This window comes from Oncorhynchus mykiss, chromosome 14 (genome assembly GCF_013265735.2).
Source record: "Oncorhynchus mykiss isolate Arlee chromosome 14, USDA_OmykA_1.1, whole genome shotgun sequence".
Taxonomy (NCBI): Eukaryota; Metazoa; Chordata; class Actinopteri; order Salmoniformes; family Salmonidae; genus Oncorhynchus; species Oncorhynchus mykiss.
In genome coordinates, this window is record NC_048578.1 from 17,618,304 (window position 1) to 17,638,860 (window position 20,557).

Consider the following 20,557-nt stretch of genomic DNA (forward strand, 5'->3'; position numbering starts at 1 on the left):
AAGTGACTTGAGGCGTGCTGGAACTGGGATTTATTTATCCATTATTTTACCAGGTAAGTTGACTGAGAACACATTCTCATTTGCAGCAACGACGACGACCTGGGGAATAGTTACAGGGGAGAGGAGGGGGATTAATGAGCCAATTGTAAACTGGGGATTATTAGGTGACTGTGAGAGCCAGATTGGGAATTTAGCCAGGACACCAGGGTTAACACCCCTACGATAAGTGCTATGGGATCTTTAATGACCTCAAAGAGTCAGAACACCCATTTAACATTCCATCCGAAAAAAAGCACCCTACACAGGGCATTGGGATACTCCTACTGGCCCTCCAAAACCACTTCCAGCAGCATCTGGTCTCCCATCCAGGAACTGACCAGGACCAACCCTGCTTAGCTTCAGAAGCAAGCCAGCAGTGGTATGCAGGGTGGTATGCTGCTGGGATAACTGTTCTATGAAGAGCTATGTATGATTGTCACCAAGTTCTGTTGGGATGTGACAGAGATGGATTTGTAAATGAATTACCTTATTTTATATAAATGTTAATTATGTAGTATGATTACCTAATATTGTATCATGATCCATATTTGTTAGGAAGAGTGGAAAGAGGCCATGGTCACCTTAAAGACAAGGCTGTACTTTCATACTTTGTTTACTCCTAGAGGCTGTAGCGAGTAGAAAGCAGATGGAAGAAGATAATAAGTAGCCTTCCTGGCTGATACCAAACTCAAAGTCTTCCTGACTTCAGTGTCTGGTGAGGAGGTTTTGATGTTGTTGGCAAAATGTCCCCTTAACATGGGACTCAGCTCATTTTACACCAGGGGGTCTGGACGGGCAAAGCAAATAGTAAGGCAGCACATACAGGTCTTTACAATAAGAGTCTGTTTTTCCTATCATTATTTATTTGTATGGAGTCACATAGGCAGGTAGAGTGGAATTATAGTCTATGTACCCATGGCTACACTTACAACTGGTATACTGACTTGATTTGTGAGTTGTGTAACATGTGTAACATAATATTTGTAACATAATTACAATAATAACATATTTGTAACATAATATTTGTAAACAAACTGAAAGAGATTGTGGCTAAACTTCCTCTCACTAATGAATTGGTTTATTACTCAGTTTTCTGATTTGTATTTGTAAAATAAAATTGTGCATTCTGCAAAGAGAAAAGTAAGTAAGTACACCTGTATCTACACTGTAATTCCACTTTTCCTATGTAACTACTATGTACATACTAATAGGTAATTACGGACACGTTTTGTAGTGTGACTGATGTGGTTTATCCATCTCTCATCTATAAAAAAAAACCCAGCCGTGTTGAATGTTTAGGGACCAGCAATAGCCTCTGTGCTTCAAAATACAATATGGGCTGCCCAGGAGAGTAGATCAAAGGCATAGTTATGTCAAGGTTGTGTCAACAAGGTTCTCAGAAAACAAAATACATATAAATGACAAAATTACAGCAAGTCAGCATTTCTATGGCAAAGATTACACATTAACTGAACTACAAATATTGAAAGACTGATTCCCTGGTAGCCTATGACTGCAGTTACAGGTTACAGGATCTTAATTTGATCACTCTTTTGTTGCTGAGAAACGCAGATGAGCTTTGTCATTTGCATAATTTCACTGTAAAACCACACTAACACATGGTTATATGAACAGTATTGCACTTTTGATGTAGCCTAGGATAATAGCCTAACCACCGATCAAGCAAAATTATGTACTAAACGTTCAGATCCTGTTGCTGCAGGATTATTTTTGCTGTGACAATATAGATCAAATTAAGATCCTAGATCTGTATGCTCAAATACGTTTAATTTTGTTTTATCAGGTCAATATCGGGGATGGGACAGGAGATAAACAACATTACAGAACAACAAGGGGCGGCAGAGTAGCCTAGTGGTTAGAGCGTTGGACTAAATCCCCGAGCTGACAAGGTACAAATATGTCGTTCCGCCCCTGAACAGGCAGTTAACCCACTAGGCCGTCATTGAAAATAAGAATGTGTTCTTAACTGACTTGCCTGGTTAAATAAAGGTAAAAAAACATTGGACAGCATTACAAATGCTTTTTTTTATAGTATGTCTAAGCTGGAAGTAGAAGCCTAAATGTTGTTGTCCATTAGTTTTCTCCAATTAGGGGAGGGTTGGTAGGGTTAGGGCAAAATAATAAAGGAAAATATATATATTTTTAAATATCTATATTTTATATATTTACAATAAAATACATGGATGATTGGAAATTATACAGATAATTACGTTGATGGAAGCCACAATCTGTCTGCAATATTAAAGCTGATCTATCAGGTCAATATCGAGGATGGGACAAGAGATAAACAACATTACATAACAACATTGGATGGCATTACAAATTCCATTTTTTTTTATCCAACTCGTGTTTGCACCAGAAAGAACATTTGAGAAATTATATAATTCACTTGTTGACAACTTGATAATTCAATAGAGTGAGGGTACTACAACTCAGATCCAGTTATTGTTGACAACTTGGCAGTTCAATAGAGTGAGGGTACTACATCTCAGATCCAGTTATTGTTGACAACTTGGCAGTTCAATAGAGTGAGGGTACTACAACTCAGATCCAGTTATTGTTGACCACTTGGCAGTTCAATAGAGTGAGGGTACTACATCTCAGATCCAGTTATTGTTGACAACTTGGCAGTTCAATAGAGTGAGGGTACTACAATTCAGATCCAGTTATTGTTGACCACTTGGCAGTTCAATAGAGTGAGGGTACTACATCTCAGGGTCAGTTTGGATATACTTGAGCTGTAATAAATAAGATGTAGTTTGCAAGAGACAATATTGACTGTACATGCATAAAAACATAAATAAATGCAATAAATACAATGTACAATATACAAAAAAACTATTGAGAAATACTGCAGAAAGACATTTCACAGGTGAAAAAGATCTCAAATTGATATGATATGGCTATAGATAATTCTATAAGATACACTTTGGGATAATAACAAGGCCTCTGATGACCTACATGTTTTTTAAAACTTAAACTCAAATGAATAAGCTAAGGAAGATACACATTTTCAAGTAACATGATGCTAACATTAAACAGTGTGATGGTTGAATAACAGCTCATATTATGAACTGCACATTACACATCTGATGATAGAAGTATGTTTTGGTTGATTGCAAACATAGATTGCTAAGATGTTTTGACCTTTTTACATCCAGTGAGTTTACCCAAGAGAAGGTTAAACAAGAACGGTTGGGACTAAAAAATAACAAGATAACACATGTAAAATATACCGTGTCTGTAAAAATGTAGATAGGTTCAGAACTCTTGTGAAACAGCACAGTTGAAAAATAAATGGTAAATAGAAGTCTAAACTGGATGCTCTTCAGTGATAGATGGGAGGGGTTGCAGGTAGCTGAAGGTTGGGGCTATTGTAAAATATATTATGCACCCCCCCCACACACACTTTGGATGGCGCAAAAGGAGGTGGGCCGGATGTTGAAATATGCCAATAACATGACGTGGTGTAGAGCCCTTAAATACCTGGGTTTTCACAGAGATAGTTTTATTAAACCAACGGAAGTGGATCAAATCTTTACTTTAATTTTGAATCATTTGGAAAACAATGAGTGGCGGATGTCCATACTTTGAGAAGAAGCACTTGTATGCAATCATTACATTTCAAATTCTGTTTTAGTCAAATGTTTGTGACATTTCAAAGACATCATATAATTGAGCTGAATGCTAAATAAATTATCTTTATCATTATTATGATTTGTATGACAGCTAATCAATGCCAATACATGTGTATTTTCATTCCCCAGGTTATTCAAGAGCAAGCTGCATCTGAATGAGGAGGAGGCAGATGACTCTCAAAAAGGAATTAACAAGGCCAGCAAAGGTGGCATCATCTATGGTGACTACCTTCAGGTAAAGCGTTCTCTATCTTCATCTAACTTAATCTTCTACAAGGTTTTTAACATAGTATCATTGCCTTCTGCAGATGGAATATTTGCTCCATCTCTTATAGGTTAATTAACATAAGGGGTGGAATGGAAGTACAATTTTAATTTGTGTTAGCTGTAGTACTAAATGTTATTTGTTTTGATCCATTATAGCTTGACAAGGTTGTGACGGCCCAAGTTCTTCAGAGTGAACTGAAAGGGAACAAGATCCACGATGAACATCTTTTCATTGTCACCCATCAAGGTGAAGTATGTTTGTGGTCAAATATCATCAAGATTTGAGAATCAATAGAGGAATTGTAATCATAGTGTGCATGCATGCCCTTTGGTTCCATTTGAAATCCAGTCAATTCAATACATCAATCTAACCATTTCATCGTGGTTGCACCTAATCCTGGAAGACTTGAAAGCAATTCACCACCAACTTTCCATCAACAAATTATCAATTGAATTTAATTGCAAAGGTGGGACATTATGATTAATTTAATTTTTATTATTTTATTTCAGCATATGAACTCTGGTTCAAGCAGATTCTTTGGGAACTGGATTCAGTGCGAGAGATTTTCATTAGTGGACATGTAAGTACCTCAGAAAGCAAGAGTACCCTGACAAACATTTCAATCCGAGCAGTGTGTTTGTTTTTCTTTCTAAATTAAAGGTACATTCTAGAAATTAAAGTTGCTATTGTGTACATCAAATTGTGGCTTGAATTTAACATATAGTTCATAAATTATGAAAATACAATACGAGTCAATGCTTTACCTCATTAAACCACAAAATATAAATAAGGTCAATGACCTAAACCTTTTTTTAATGGGTGTTAAGCGGTGTGCTTCTTTCTGTCCAATACGGCCCAATTGCAGCACCCCTAGAAGCCAAAAAATTATACAGCTCATCTTTAAAATGGTCATGGTTCACCAGGTTCGTGATGAACGCAACATGCTGAAGGTCAACACCCGCATACATAGGATCGTTGTGATCTTCAGGCTGCTGGTCGACCAGTTCTCCGTGCTCGAGACAATGACCGCCTTGGACTTCTATGACTTCAGGTAAGCCCCATATTTAAATATGCCTGCGGCCTCCTCCGCCCTTCCGTCCGTCCAGTCTCTCGTTGAATAAACTACCACTGGAAGCCGATGAGGCGCTGGTTGTAGAGCGTTGATCAGACAAGGGTGGACAGAAGTAAGCGGCATCCCTCCTGCGTCTGTCATGGAGAGGGGGAGCAGGACCTCTTTTGTCAGGTTTTCTCCAGAAGTAGACTTTACCATCGGCCTTGTCTTTTTTGTCTTGGTTGAATTTCTTGATTTTAAGTTCCTTTATTTCTGTCTCAACGTAGACTGGCTGTCGAAACGTTGGTATTACATTTTTTGCATCTGAGCTCAAGAGTGTGCGGCTCTCTTTTATTTTCAAGTTTCTACTCCGCTAGCCAGCACCTCGTCTTAATAGGTGTGCGTTTCTTTTTCTTCTAAAGCCCCATAGTTAACCCATGGAGAACCTTTAGCTTATATAAATCTTTGCAAACCTTTAACCTCATAAAATGATACCCTCTTTACAATTGTAACACTCTTTACTCGTGTGTGTTGTAGAGAGTATCTGTCACCTGCCTCCGGGTTCCAAAGTCTCCAATTCCGTCTGTTGGAGAACAAGATTGGGGTCCCTGACAACCTGAGGGTCCCCTACAACAGGCGTCACTACAGGGACAACTTCAAAGGACATGAGAGTGAGATGCTGCTCAGTTCTGAGAAGGAGCCTTGTCTACTGAAATTGGTAGAGGTGTGTGAGAAGCACTAAAGCAAAATTACTGAAACATATGAAAAGAGATACTGTTTGAAGACTTGATATCATAGCAGTATTGAGAAATACTGTTTGTTGTTCTATTCAGAAATGGCTGGAAAGGACCCCAGGTCTTGAAGGCGATGGGTTCAACTTTTGGAAAAAACTGGAAGCCAACATCTTTGAAGGATTGTGTCTTGAGAAAAAGAAAATCGTGGTATGGGCTGTTTTAAAATAATCCAGTACCAAAAACTTGCCACAACATTACTTATAAGGTTACATAAATATAAAATAATATGACCAAAAGCTATGATCTTATTTGTCCTTTTGGCAGAAAATGCCAGACACTGAGGAGAAGGAGGAGATGATGGAAGAGCTGACGAAGCAAAAAGAGCTCTTCACTTCTCTGTTTGACATCAAAAGACATGAGCATCTTTTGAGCAAAGGTGAGTACCTGCATCCAGGCTAAGCATCTAACACCAACTGCCTCAACAATTCACTACCCATAATTAGTTTAAAACTACAGATCCCAGGTCTAAGAAACCATCCTGTTGTTTGGCCAGGTGAGAGACGGATCTCCTACAAGGCTCTCCAAGGAGCTCTGATGATTTACTTCTACAGGTAAGGAGGGTTCCTTACAGTTTAGGCAGGCTTATGTTTGGTCACCATTTGAGATGTCATTATTACATTGTGAATTGCTCTGTTATTTTTAGGGAGGAGCCCAGGTTCCAGGTTCCCTTCCAACTCCTGTCCAACCTGATGGACATTGATACCCTCATGACAAAATGGAGATGTAAGTTACATCCAAAGACATATTGTATGTAAAGAACAGTTACAGGTGTCCCTTACACCATTTGTATTTCGCACTAGATAACATGCTTTCAACTGTCTAGAGTATCATTGATCTGGAACAGTTGAAATAAGTGTAATATTCCTCTTGTGTCTCAGACAACCATGTGTGCATGGTGCACAGAATGATTGGTAGCAAAGCAGGCACTGGAGGCTCCTCTGGCTACCACTACCTGCGCTCTACTGTCAGGTATGTCATATATGATTATCTATTGAAATAAACCAGATCCAAAGCAATCCAGAGTTACTGTCAAGCACATGCTCTTATACCCCTTCAAGGAGCTAAGTAGGTGTTCGTTCTTCTCTCTAACAGTGATCGCTACAAAGTCTTTGTGGATCTCTTCAACCTGGCCACATTTTTGATACCTCGGCACTGGATGCCCAAGCTGGACCCCAATGAGCACACATTCCTGTTCACTGCAGAGTACTGTGACAGCTCCTACTGCAGTAGTGAGGATTCAGACTAGAACCTGTTATTAACTGTCGAAAATGGTCAGATCAGATGGAGGAAAGGTGACAACAAAAGGGAGCCTTTAAACTATGAAGACACACGTGACCCAGGGAGCATTATATAATATATATAAAATACATTTTATTTATAATGGGACAAGTAACATAGTATATAACCTTAACCACTTAAGCTGACTGCATGTATATATTGTTTATATAATTATTTAGTGTTTATAAAGTATATTGTTTATATAATATTGTGCTGTATTTAAAGTAAGAAAGAATTTGATCTATGTACATGGCCTAATTATGATAATCATGCACCGACCCATGCACTTTGGGTTATTCTGAATGTGTACCCTAAAGAAGCCTATTGGTAATCTTTTTTAGAGTAATGTTTTTGTACAGTACTTCGATATTGGCGGATTGGGTGTTTTTATGTGATGTCAGAAAAATGAACTGTATACTTTATTCACCATATAAATGATCACAGGACTGCAAAGAAATATATTTTATTGTATCAGAAGAATATACATTGTATCTGTCTCAATAAAAATACAGTACTTAAAAGGTTGCCAGAAAATGACTGACCTCCATGGGAATTGTCTTGAAAATAATTCCTTCAAGAGTTGATCGAGAATTTGGCAGTACTGAACACACTAATGAATCCCTTTAGAAAAAACATCAACGTCACCATGGCTCACACAGTCACAGGAAGACAGCAGTCACAGAGTCTGCAATACCTACAGAAAGGACAGGAATGGGGAGATTTGACATAGAGCTATAACTGTAAAATGATTGACAGGGCATTTCCACAGCAAATATGCACAAATCATTGATAGTCACTCACTGCTTATGAAAACGAACTCCTCCAATAAAGAAAGACTGATTAAGATGAGCCCAACACAATGTCTACAGTGTGAAGGAGAATGTGGCTCAATCCCTGCCGGTCATGCATGCGGTAACGTGTTAAAACATCACCTTGTGACCTGTCATCAAGGCAAAGGGTGGCTGCTTTGAATAATCTAAAATATATTTTGATTTGTTTAAAACTCTTTTTGGGTACTACATGATTCCATTTGTGTTATTTCATAGTTTTGATGTCTTCACTATTCATTCTACAATGTAAAATAAATAAATAAAAACCCTTGAATGACTAGGTGTGTCCAAACTTTTGACAGGTGTGTATGTGTATATATATATATATATATAGAGAGAGAGAGAGAGCCTTGAGGTGTGTTGGGTCATTGTCCTGTTGAAAAACAAATGATCGTCCCACTAGCGCAAACAAGATAGGATGGCGTATCGCTGCATAATGCTGTGGTAGCCATGCTGGTTAAGTGGGCCTTGAATTCTAAATAAATCACAGACAGTGTCACCAGCAAAGCATCCCCACACCTCCCCTCCATGCTTAACGGTGGGAACCACACATGCGGAGATCATCCGTTCACCTACTCTGAGTCCCACAAAGACAACGGTTGGAACCAAAAATCTCACATTTGGAATCAGACGAAAGGACAGATTTCCACCAGTCTAACGTCCATTGCTCATATTTCTTGGCCCAAGCAAGTCTCTTCTTATTATTGGTGTCCTTTAGTAGTGGTTTCTTTGCAGCAATTCAACCATGAAGGCCTGAGTCAGGCAGTCTCCTCTGCACAGTTGATGTTGAGATGTGTCTGTTACTTCAAAGTCTTTTATTTGGGCTGCAATTTGCGGCTAGTAACTCTAATAAACTCTGGGTCTTCCATTTCTGTGGCAGTCCTCATGAGAGCCAGTTTCATTTGCCCTTGATGGTTTTTGCGACTGCACTTGAGGAAAACTTTAAAAGTTCTTGAAATTGTCCAGATTGACTGACCTTCATGTCTTAAAGCAATGATGGACTGTCATTTCTCTTTGCTTACTTGAGCTGTTCTTGCCATAATATGGACTTGATCTTCTCTATACCAACAATACCTTGTCGTCACAATACAACTGATTGGCTCAAATGCATTAAACTCAGCTTCATTAAATAGTACCCACAAAACACCAGTCTCAACGTCAGCAGTGAAGAGGCGACTCCGGGATGTTCCTCTGTCCAGTGTCTGTGTTCTTTTGCCCATCTTAATCTTTTCTTTTTATTGGCCAGTCTGAGATGTGGCTTTTTCCTTTGCAACTCTGCAAAGGCCAGCATCCCAGAGTCGCCTCTTCACTGTTGACGTTGAGACTGGTGTTTTGTGGGTACTATTTAATGAAGCTGCCAGTTGAGGACTTGTGAGGCGTCTGTTTCTCAAACTAGACACTCTAATGTACTTGTCCTCTTGCTCAGTTGTCCACCAGGGCCTCCCACTCTTTTCTATTCTGGTTAGGGCCAGTTTGCGCTGTTCTGTGAAAGGAGTAGTACACATCGTTGTAAGAGATCTTCAGTTTCTTGGCAAATTCTCACTTGGAATAGCCTTCATTTCTCAGAACAAGAATAACCTGACAAATTTCAGAAGAAAGTTATTTGATTCTGGCCATTTTGAGCATGTATTCGAACTCGCTAATGCTGATGCTCAAAAATGCTCAACTAGTCTAAAGGCCAGTTTTACTGCTTCATTAATCAGCACAACAGTTTATGTTAGCTGTGCTAACATAATTGCAAAAGGGGTTTCTAATGATGAATTAGCCTAAAATAATAAACTTGGATTAACTAACACAATATGCCATTGGAACACAGGAATGATCATTGCTGATAATGGGCCTTTGTATTCCTATGTAGACATTCCATAAAAATTAATCTGCCGTTTCCAGCAACAATAGTCATTTACAACATTAACAATGTCTACACCTTATTTCGGATCAATTTGATGTTATTTTAAAAACGGGACAAAAATGTGCTTTTCTTTCAAAAACAAGGACATTTCTAAATGACCCCCAACTTTTGAACGGTAGTGTACATACATATCTGTATAACAATTCACACTATGAGAATGGAATAATAGTGGGAAATTGTGAAACTATGATAATGCCCTTTTAGTGTAAGAGCTGTTTGAAAAGACAGACTGATATTTCAGCCTGTTTTGGTGGGATGGAGTTTGCCCTGCCTGGTGACATAACTGGGCATTAAATGAGTTACAACAATAAGAAACAGAGTTCCAAACCGCTCTGCCAACAACAGCTCATTTTCAGTGTTCCCGTCCCCACTAAGACCACAGGCCAATTTGTTCTTAACTGACTTGCCTAGTTAAATAAAAGGCAAAAAAAAATAATAATAATAATTTGAGAAATTGGTGAAAGTTTTTTCATGCCACTTCAATACCAAAGATAATTTTTCGTAGCAGTTTAAGAGAATTAACGTAGCCAGTTAGGAGAATGAAGTTAAGGTTAGGAAAAGGGTTAGCTTAAATGCTCCCCTAACCTGCTACAAAAATCATTTTTTAATCGAAGTGGTGTGAAACGAGTGTCCCTGAGAAATTGGTCATTGCTAAGCAGCTATTTTTTAAATTATTTTTGACAATTTTAATTGAAAACAAATCACAGAAAGGTACAGTGCCTTGCGAAAGTATTCGGCCCCCTTGAACTTTGCGACCTTTTGCCACATTTCAGGCTTCAAACATAAACATATAAACTGTTTTTTTTTTGAAGAATCAACAACAAGTGGGACACAATCATGAAGTGGAACGACATTTATTGGATATTTCAAACTTTTTTAACAAATCAAAAACTGAAAAATTGGGCGTGCAAAATTATTCAGCCCCCTTAAGTTAATACTTTGTAGCGCCACCTTTTGCTGCGATTACAGCTGTAAGTCGCTTGGGGTATGTCTCTATCAGTTTTGCACATCGAGAGACTGACATTTTTTCCCATTCCTCCTTGCAAAACAGCTTGAGCTCAGTGAGGTTGGATGGAGAGCATTTGTGAACAGCAGTTTTCAGTTCTTTCCACAGATTCTCGATTGGATTCAGGTCTGGACTTTGACTTGGCCATTCTAACACCTGGATATGTTTATTTTTGAACCATTCCATTGTAGATTTTGATTTATGTTTTGGATCATTGTCTTGTTAGAAGACAAATCTCCGTCCCAGTCTCAGGTCTTTTGCAGACTCCATCAGGTTTTCTTCCAGAATGGTCCTGTATTTGGCTCCATCCATCTTCCCATCAATTTTAACCATCTGCCCTGTCTCTGCTGAAGAAAAGCAGGCCCAAACCATGATGCTGCCACTGCCATGTTTGACAGTGGGGATGGTGTGTTCAGCTGTGTTGCTTTTACGCCAAACATAACGTTTTGCATTGTTGCCAAAAAGTTCAATTTTGGTTTCATCTGACCAGAGCACCTTCTTCCACATGTTTGGTGTGTCTCCCAGGTGGCTTGTGGCAAACTTTAAACGACACTTTTTATGTATATCTTTAAGAAATGGCTTTCTTCTTGCCACTCTTCCATAAAGGCCAGATTTGTGCAATATAAGACTGATTGTTGTCCTATGGACAGAGTCTCCCACCTCAGCTGTAGATCTCTGCAGTTCATCCAGAGTGATCATGGGCCTCTTGGCTGCATCTCTGATCAGTCTTCTCCTTGTATGAGCTGAAGGTTTAGAGGGATGGCCAGGTCTTGGTAGATTTGCAATGGTCTGATACTCCTTCCATTTCAATATTATCGCTTGCACAGTGCTCCTTGGGATGTTTAAAGCTTGGGAAATATTTTTGTATCCAAATCCGGCTTTAAACTTCTTCACAACAGTATCTCGGACCTGCCTGGTGTGTTCCTTGTTCTTCTCTGCGCTTTTACCGGACCTCTGAGACTATCACAGTGCAGGTGCATTTATACAGAGACTTGATTACACACATGTGGATTGTATTTATCATCATTAGTCATTTAGGTCAACATTGGATCATTCAGAGATCCTCACTGAACTTCTGGAGAGAGTTTGCTCCACTGAAAGTAAAGGGGCTGAATAATTTTGCACGCCCAATTTTTCAGTTTTTGATTTGTTAAAAAAGTTTGAAATATCCAATAAATGTCATTCCACTTCATGATTGTGTCCCACTTGTTGTTGATTCTTCACAAAAAAATACAGTTTTATATGTTTATGTTTGAAGCCTGAAATGTGGCAAAAGGTTGCAAAGTTCAAGGGGGCCGAATACTTTCGCAAGGCACTGTAGTTAATCGTTCACCAGACATTATTTGATTCTGAAATAAAAACAGCTGCATTGGACCTTTAAATGAAAAGTGCTCAGAATATAAAACATTGAATTGACATTATGCTTAGTCAACAGGTATCACCAAACAAATTCCGGGACAATGTTGCATCAGGCAGTGTAAAGACTAAGCGTAAACAAGTTCAAACTCACCACAAACATTGCCTCCCATTTTAATGTAAACATAACCTTCGTTACCCCATGACGTTCCCCATGAGTTTTGTACTATCCAGTATGGCACGTCACCTGAAACAGAGGGACAATGTTTAGAATGTTCAGTCACACACTATGAACACTACTGTAGACAAAGTATTCCATGCATATGAAATTGTCATCATGTTAAATTGTAGTAATAAAATGTAAAAATTATGACAGAATTCACATCAACTACAAACTTTCTGAGTGTGTGTCTTGTTTGTGTGCATCTTGTGTGTATTTTTCGTTGTTTATTTATTTGTGTGTGTGTGTGGGCGCCCAGATGAATGCATATTTAGTGAGTGAATGGAATACCTGTGGTGTCGTAACCAGTGACCAGCACAGCATGGTTGGCATGGTGGCAGGAGCAGTGGTGCTGCATGATGCCACCCAGATAGTCCTGCCAACTGATGGCATCCACAGTCACAGCCAAGGGTCCCCACTCCACCAACCTGCCCATCATAGCCTCCTCAAGCCCACTAGAGAAGACATCACAGGCACCCCACCGGGCAAAGATATTAGATCAACATCCACTTTTGGGTGATGTTAAATTTAATTAACTGTCCAAATGTAATTTCAAAACCATTTGTTGATTTGCGGTAGACATCTGGGTTAAAAAGAGACCAGTCGGGATTCAATCCGATGGTGGATTTGGACAATGCACCATGTAAAGGTAATTTCCTATTGAGCAGACGTGCAGTGTTTACTGTGAATGTGGTCTCTGCAAACAGAGCAATATTGCCTTTGAAATGTGCATTGTGGACTAAGCGCGATCGGATTGAATCCCAGCCAAAATGAGACCAAACCTGTGAATGTTGAAACATTAAACCACTTAGCCTCGTTAATGCGTCATTACTATGCCCATACAGTAGAAGGTTGATACAACATTATATAATAATATATGATGTAAATCAGGGATCAAAACACTATCTGAGCTTGGACCCTTTTTCTGACCACATAACCAGACTACTACAAACACCTTTAACCAGGGCTCAGAGTTCTTCCTGGTCGGGAAAGTATGAGGGAGAAGGGAGCAACGCTAAGCTAGAAAACCATTATTAAGACAGCTGTAAAAACTAAAGAGGAGATTAAAGATGCATGGAACAAACAGCACAGTGAAATACTTGTGTAAATAAGAATGTCCCTATTCAGTGACCATAAACATCACATTGTTTTGAGTCAGCAGTGATATTTACCCACAATGCACCGTAGCCACAGGAATAACTTAGTACATGTCTGAATAAACAACAGGATATGAGCGTTGGGGACACAGCAGCGGGAACCTCGGTGTTAATGACCCGTCTCTGTCTACAGCATATTAGTCTGGTAAACAGTAATACTGCATCTGAATCGCAACCACCTTTGAACCTTTGGTGCAGTACTTAATGAAAACATTGCACTCACTACATTTTTTACATTTTAGTTATTTATGGGGACACTCTCATCCAGAGCGATTTACAGGAGCAATTAGGGTTAAGTGCCTTGCTCAAGGGCACAGACAGATTTTTCACCTAGTCGGCTCAGGGGTTAGAACCAGCGACCTTTCGGCTACTGGCCCAACGCTCTTAACCGCTAGGCTAACTGCCTCCCTGAACTTGGGAAAATACTGCTGTATCGTGAAACATTTCCCGAAAGAACATTGGAGTATTTGTGCTTAACTTGTGCAGACGGTCTTGTTTATATGCAACTATACGCCTGTGCTATATGCCAAGTCACAGTCATATATGACTTCATAAAAAAATTAAATAAATGTGTTAAATATTACCCATTAGAATTCAACTTAAAAAAGGTGTTGACACTCTTATACCTGAAATCATGGGCAGCAAAGTCCTTCACCAAAACACCATCATGTGACTGAGAAAATAAATGGCAAATTCCAGTCTCGGCCTTATATGGGTATTCTGACTGTTTCACCAACTTAACCCTAGTCTGAAAGAAAAGGACAGGGAGAAGCAAATTCAATGCATGTGTATACTACATGTAAAAAATATTTCATGTTGAACATCTTGTTGATTAAAAGGTATACAGTAGTAGTCTAACAGTGGAAATCACCATCACTTCTAAATAATCAATGACAAACATTTGATATTACACGAGATGCTTAAAAGGCCTCAGAAAACATATCTGGACCTGTTTCAGCCAGCTCAAGGCCCTGGTAATGGAGCCTCCATTGCAGCCCTGGTTCTTGTAGGAACAGTCAATGACTTGTTGCACACTGAGCTGTTTCAATGGCTGGCCTGATTTGGCATAGACTGACTCTATGGCGCCCACAACACTGAACGCCCAGCAACCTCCACACTGCAATGAGAGACCCTTGACATTCAAGCATCGGCATTTAACATTACAGCGAGACATTAACATGAACATCTAAATATCAAAATAAATTGTTAATATACTTTATAACAAATAGAGATAATGTCAGCAATATGTGATTTGATGTGGGATGTGTGGAATTTATGCAGTATAAAGATTTCTTATTATGAAAACAATGTCCATGTGTCAAAAGATGGATAGTAAGACTATAAAATGGTTCTCCACTGCCATCTACTGACTGTAGCGGAAATGTTGAACAAAAATGCAAAGTTACTGTGATGGGTCTCTCGTACCAGACGTTCGCAATAGCCTGGGGACAAGGTTACGGTGACACAACATAACACTTACATACATGAGGTCAATGTCAAGAGGTTTTTTCTTCATAGAAGTTAATACAAAGTGAGTGTTTTTTACTTCTATGAGGAGAAAACCTCTAGACAGAGTTCAAAGTCAACTTCAATAAGGAAGTGTGTCACCTTGAAAAGACAAGTATGTTGATATCTTAAGGAAAAGGAAGCTCTTACTGCTTGTTGATTCTGTACTGATCCGACTGCAGACTGGTCCCTCCAGTCAAACTTGGCAGGCAGTCCCCCTGTCTTCAGTCCTGAGTAGGGAGGGACTGTTTCAGCTGTGGCAGTCAAATACAGGTCTGTAGAGAAAGTCCAATTACATTTCAGTGTTCAAGTAGGCTATAGCGATCTTCTTCCAGTTAATGTGGCGTTTGGTTAGCCTCCATGTTTATTTTGGTTTAAATATAAAATTAATAATCAATACTAACCCAGTCAATCAGTTTTGTTCACTGGGAAACAAATACATTCGTTTTTGTTTTGCATAGTATTACCTCTGAATTCATTTATTGATAAATCCGAGAACTGGTTAATGCCATATTTTGCTGAGTCTTTGTCTGTTGACAATGAGTTCAGGTATGCCTGCCTTTTGATGGAATTCTGCAACAGACCACAATGTCACTGTACATGTCACAGTAGGCTAACTCTCATGGAATATCCAGAAGGTATAACAATAGTCTTACCCCCCACTTAATTTATTTGTTAATTGACGAACATATTTCAAAACTTTGATAAACCTACAGTATATCCATCCCTCTTCCTACGCAAATCACGTTAGTCTCTCTTCTGACACAGTGCCCGCACACAGCTGCAACTCCCCAGCTGCAAATACAGTTTAATTCAACTAATATAAATACGAAAAAGCCATAACACCGACAGGCCTACCTTAAAATAAGATCTGCGCCGATCATAACAATCGCTGTGGAGTTTATAATTCCGATGAAATTGTTTCCTAAACGACTCAAAATCAACATCAGTGTCTGCAGAGCAGTTGGACTTCCTGATAGTTTGCCAAACGTCACTACAACTAGCAACATCGGAAAAAGTAAGTATGCCTACATTTAGGAGGAACATGAGAAACAATGTAACACCCGTCATTTGAATTGTAGGACAAGCGACATTGTAGCCTAAAATATATTCGTTTTAGCTCAATTTCCTCTTCGCCGTCTCCGTTCTTCTTCTTCTCTGGGTTCAATTCAGGAGACTAGACCTACACATTTACACATGCAATACCGCCACCTATTGAGTTCATAGCTATGATGGATTTAGTGGACAATTGGCCCATAATAAATTATGTAACGTTACAAATTAAGCATATAATCCAAAAAAGTATAATGACAAAATGTATGTATTCCACCTGGATTGATATGGACATTATGAGATGAAGGTGGCCTATGGTTTTCTGGCAAGAGTCTTATCCACTTGAGGGTGCTTTAGTACCATTAATGCAAGCACTATTACCAGAAGTCTAAGAACATGTACTGTGTAGCCTATGTGCAGTATATCCTATAGGGTGGTTGTGTACGTGTAGATAAGTGAAAATGAAATCATCATGCACATTTTTATAGATCCCCTTTGTTTTTGTCCTAGCTGGTAATTAAGTCTATTTTATTTGGAGTCCCAAACCATGTTTTTTTTATGACACAGTTTAGGGGTAGCCTATGTCACTGTTTTTGAATCATACTTAGGTAGCCTATATCTAGCATCTCGAATGCTCTGTATGTTTTGCACCAGTTCAATTAAATGTTAGGCCAAACTGTTCCATGAATAAAATATGTTATTTCCCACTGTAGCCCAGTCTACATCTTCTCCATCTTATTGTTAATTTATGGCCGTCCCATCTTTTCCATTTTTAAAATAGGAAATTGCATTAATGTCAAAAGGTTTTCTGCACGGCTTGCCTTCATAATTGCTGCAATTTGTTTGCTCTCCACTTTTACCATCCAGAGGAGTCTGTAAACCCAGATAACAAATAGACTAATATTCTTTGGCCAAGTGAACAACTGTGTCGTCCTCCATAACTCAGGACTCAGCAAAAACTTGTATTAAAATGTTAACCTCCTCTCTGATAGGCTAGTGGTGAAGTAGAGCACTTGTTACCGTGACACCCATAGGCAATTTATCCCGAGTTGCAAAATAGTGAAGTACTGTATGCCCCCACGAGGGGCGCAACTTTGGTTTTAGAAGTGGGGGGGAACATAATTATTTTGATTATATGTATTTTTTAATTCAGACAGATAAACAATCCAAACAGCCTACCCGACCTCTCGGATGCGTCTGCATGGTCCTAAAGCACAATTGCCTCGTTTTGTATCACATTCAAATGATAAAACTGGGGGGGGGGGGGGGGGGGGGGGGGGGGGGTCAAAAATGCTATTTCAGAATGTGGTGAATGTCCTCCCTGTCTCCAGTAAAAGTTGCGCCCCTGGTCCCCACCAAACCACTCTCCATCATCAATAGCTTCAGATGAAGACTGTGGGTGCATGGCACAGTTTTTTTTCTTCTCAGAAATGACCTACATGTTCTTGCGTCGTGAGTTGATCTTACTGAGAGGGAGCCATCAGGTCCCAGAATGGTGTAGACAGGGCAAGAAAGCATCACTGTCTTGAACATTCTGGTGACACAAATAAATTACATTTCAATAGCTATGTGTTCAATGAAGTGTTGTTGTCAGCTTGGGTTATTATTTCAACCTTCTAATGACATTATTTTGTGTAGTGTAGACTAGATTCTGTTGTGTAGTGTAGACTAGATGCTGTTGTGTGGTGTAGACTAGATTCTGTTGACTCTTGGAAACGTGCGTGCGTGCGGGCGGGCATACTTGCATGTGTATCTGTGCACACATGCAACTTTAATTGTGTTGGGGCAGGTGAGAGATGAGACAGTAATGGAAAACAAGAAGAGGCTCCACGGTGCTCTGTGATCTTTACCCTGTCCCCACAACCTCCACACCAGGACCGCACATCAGTAGCACCTCATTGCTTACCTGAGAGGCTACCACTGTGCTGTGACACACAAGGAGAGAGAGGGGGATGAAGAAAGGGTGTGAGAGGGGTGAAAAGTTGGGAGCTGACAGACTGTGTTCACCTTTTCACCTTCAACCCTCAAACACAAACACAGGCATGCGCCGTACATACAAATGCGCAGGCACACTTTTCTTTACTATACTCCCAATGGTGCGACACATCCCATGCAAAAGTGGCAGTTATTTGTGTGGCATGTTTTTAACCATGCAAACACCCAAACAGTGCAAGAACTGTTTCATTCCAAACTAGTCTGAGACCTTCTGTCAAGTTGACTTCACATTGTATGCCCTCTTAAAAGACTCCAAACTCAGTCACCTGCAACACCAGATTCCTGACCCTTAGATGTTTTACAGCTCAGCAACTCATTATGTTAGTCCCTGACACACACATACACTCTCTCCCTCCTTCCCACCCTTCACTCTGACAAATCTCTCCCGACCATCCCAACATAAATCAGACACACTCACCATCCAGCTCCATGGCTGCATAATAAAGCTTGCCGCTTGGCTCACCCCTTAACTCATTGTTTGTGTGTGCTTTCATGCGCTTGTATGTGCGCGGGTTTGTGTCGCTGTGTACTCAGCATACTTAGCTGCAGTTACTTAATAGAAGCCCATTTTATCTCAGCAGACGGCAGCGTAATCAATTCTTTATGAAGTGAATGGTGAAAAAGGCTATGTCTTGGGCAACTGAAAGAATCAAGAGGCTATGCTCTGTTTGAAAGGAACATTACACCAGAAGTTTGTAATTTACTCAGTATTTTATTAGCATTAAATATCAATCAAGATATTTGCTGAAAATGAAAGGTTTAGCTTATGCATAGGAATACCATTGATATAGGGCTTCCATACGTGTCTGGGGATGGGATGTACCAGTTCCCTGCAGTCATTGCTGAGGTTATGACTGACAAAGTGAGAAACTGCTGAACATGAATATCACACCTCGCCAGAAATGGATTCTGAGTCAAATCAGCAATCACTTAACAGAATAACACAGTTTATCATGTGAAAGTGAGTGTGGAAGGCTGTGAAACAAAAGTGAAATCTACTCCGGGGGTGGTTGAGCTGGCCTGGTAGGTTGAACCATGTTAGAGTTGGAGATGGGTTGCTATGCAACTGTGATTGAAAAAGTCCATGCTGCAGTCAGGAGCCCTAAGGCACGGAGAGCACGTTTCGACAATTGCATCGGCTGGTGTGACTCAAAGTAACGACAGCTAAAGATTGGACTTACACTTCAAATGTCAACTTTTCACAAACTTTTTTTTATCCAGTGTTGTTCCTGTTTTATATCAAAACAGATTATTGACTGTGAAAATCAAGAGGAGAATAGCAAGTTTATAATGGTTATTTTAAATGGCTGATATAAATACACTGACATATAGAAACAGTGTATGAAGAAACCACCTTGAGTTTCACCTGTGAAACTATCGGTCCTTTAAATTGGTTGTTTTGACGTAGGAAGTATATATCCCTTTTCAAGTTTTCCTTCATAAGGATGTGGTGTAACAGTACTGTGATGTCAGATGCAGATGCCCCCTTTAAGATTTGTGGATGCTGTGCTAAGCCCCCTTTTATTTATTCACTTATTCATCCTTCTACACACACGCATGCAGGCAGACAGGAACACACACACACACACACACACACACACACACACACACACACACACACATACACACACACACACACATTTTAAGGTCCCAGGGAATTCCCAATCTCTATATAGCCCTACATACAGTATAATGTGTATATTTAATACCATCGAGGAATGCAAGTATACAGGGAGCGATTTGATTATTGTTCAGTGGTTAATTTAGGGGGCCGAGGGTCTGGAGAATGAATGGCGGCACACATGGCCAGCTGAGGGAGGAAAACGAGTAGCAGCACCACCACCAGCGGCCTTCCCTCCCCACCTCCTCTCTCGACACCTCCTTAAGAATGTGCCTCTTGTTCACCCTCTCGGCTGGAAACATCCTGGAGAACGACGTTTCATCTATGTAAATGTTCGAGGTCACGCAACTACCACCACCCCAGATAGCCCAGGGGAAATTGATCACATCAAACAGCTAGCCTCGCTCCACACACACACACACTCACACACACACACACACACACACGCACACGCACTCACACACACACACACAGACCTTTAATTGGAGACTGGTGACTGAGGCCTTTTGGGAAAAGGTCACCCTAATAGGGAAGGCAGGGGCTCTGGAGATAAGGTTTGAACCTACATTATGAAGTCTTGTGGCATGCAGCGATGTTATGACTAGTGAAGTCGGGAACACACCCTAAACCACCTCTGTGTTTGTTTAATATGATGCCTCTCTGTCACATGCTGGCTGAGGTGGGAATAGGCTGAAGTTGCCCTTAGACGGTGATCTTGGGTCAGTTTTGCATTTCTCCCACATGGTTAAAGGTTAAATGGTTAAATAAAACATGTGATTGACCTGTGTTTATACATATACAGTACCAGTCAA

General features: G+C 39.9%; 2 protein-coding genes across 4 annotated transcripts; one reads left to right on the forward strand and one right to left on the reverse strand.

Annotated features, from left to right (window-relative positions):
- Positions 1–3,542: 3,542 nt before the first annotated feature.
- On the forward strand, positions 3,543–7,427 carry tdo2a (tryptophan 2,3-dioxygenase a). 2 transcript variants are annotated; one of them, XR_002468502.2, is made up of 12 exons: positions 3,543–3,666; positions 3,828–3,933; positions 4,122–4,212; positions 4,476–4,546; positions 4,890–5,017; positions 5,555–5,741; positions 5,851–5,958; positions 6,076–6,187; positions 6,305–6,362; positions 6,455–6,534; positions 6,715–6,780; positions 6,904–6,928. XR_002468502.2 is itself a non-coding variant. In XM_021561402.2 (12 exons), exons 1-12 carry the CDS (start codon positions 3,629–3,631, stop codon positions 7,055–7,057), a joined length of 1,224 nt encoding a protein of 407 aa, XP_021417077.2. In that variant the 5' UTR covers positions 3,543–3,628; the 3' UTR covers positions 7,058–7,427. The 2 variants fall into 2 exon arrangements, 1 of the variants encoding a protein (XP_021417077.2); XM_021561402.2 differs by having other exon boundaries at positions 6,690–6,780; positions 6,904–7,427.
- A 109-nt stretch (positions 7,428–7,536) lies between these two features.
- ctso (cathepsin O) lies at positions 7,537–16,278 on the reverse strand. 2 transcript variants are annotated; one of them, XM_021561404.2, is made up of 8 exons: positions 15,935–16,278; positions 15,544–15,649; positions 15,227–15,306; positions 14,520–14,687; positions 14,197–14,318; positions 12,705–12,868; positions 12,348–12,440; positions 7,537–7,783 (listed from the first exon to the last, which is right to left on the reverse strand). In XM_021561404.2, the coding sequence occupies exons 1-8, from the start codon at positions 16,145–16,147 to the stop codon at positions 7,749–7,751; spliced, it is 981 nt and encodes a 326-aa protein (XP_021417079.2). In that variant the 5' UTR covers positions 16,148–16,278; the 3' UTR covers positions 7,537–7,748. The 2 variants fall into 2 exon arrangements, with proteins under 2 accessions (XP_021417079.2, XP_021417078.2); XM_021561403.2 differs by having other exon boundaries at positions 15,227–15,351; positions 15,935–16,276.
- Positions 16,279–20,557: the final 4,279 nt, after the last annotated feature.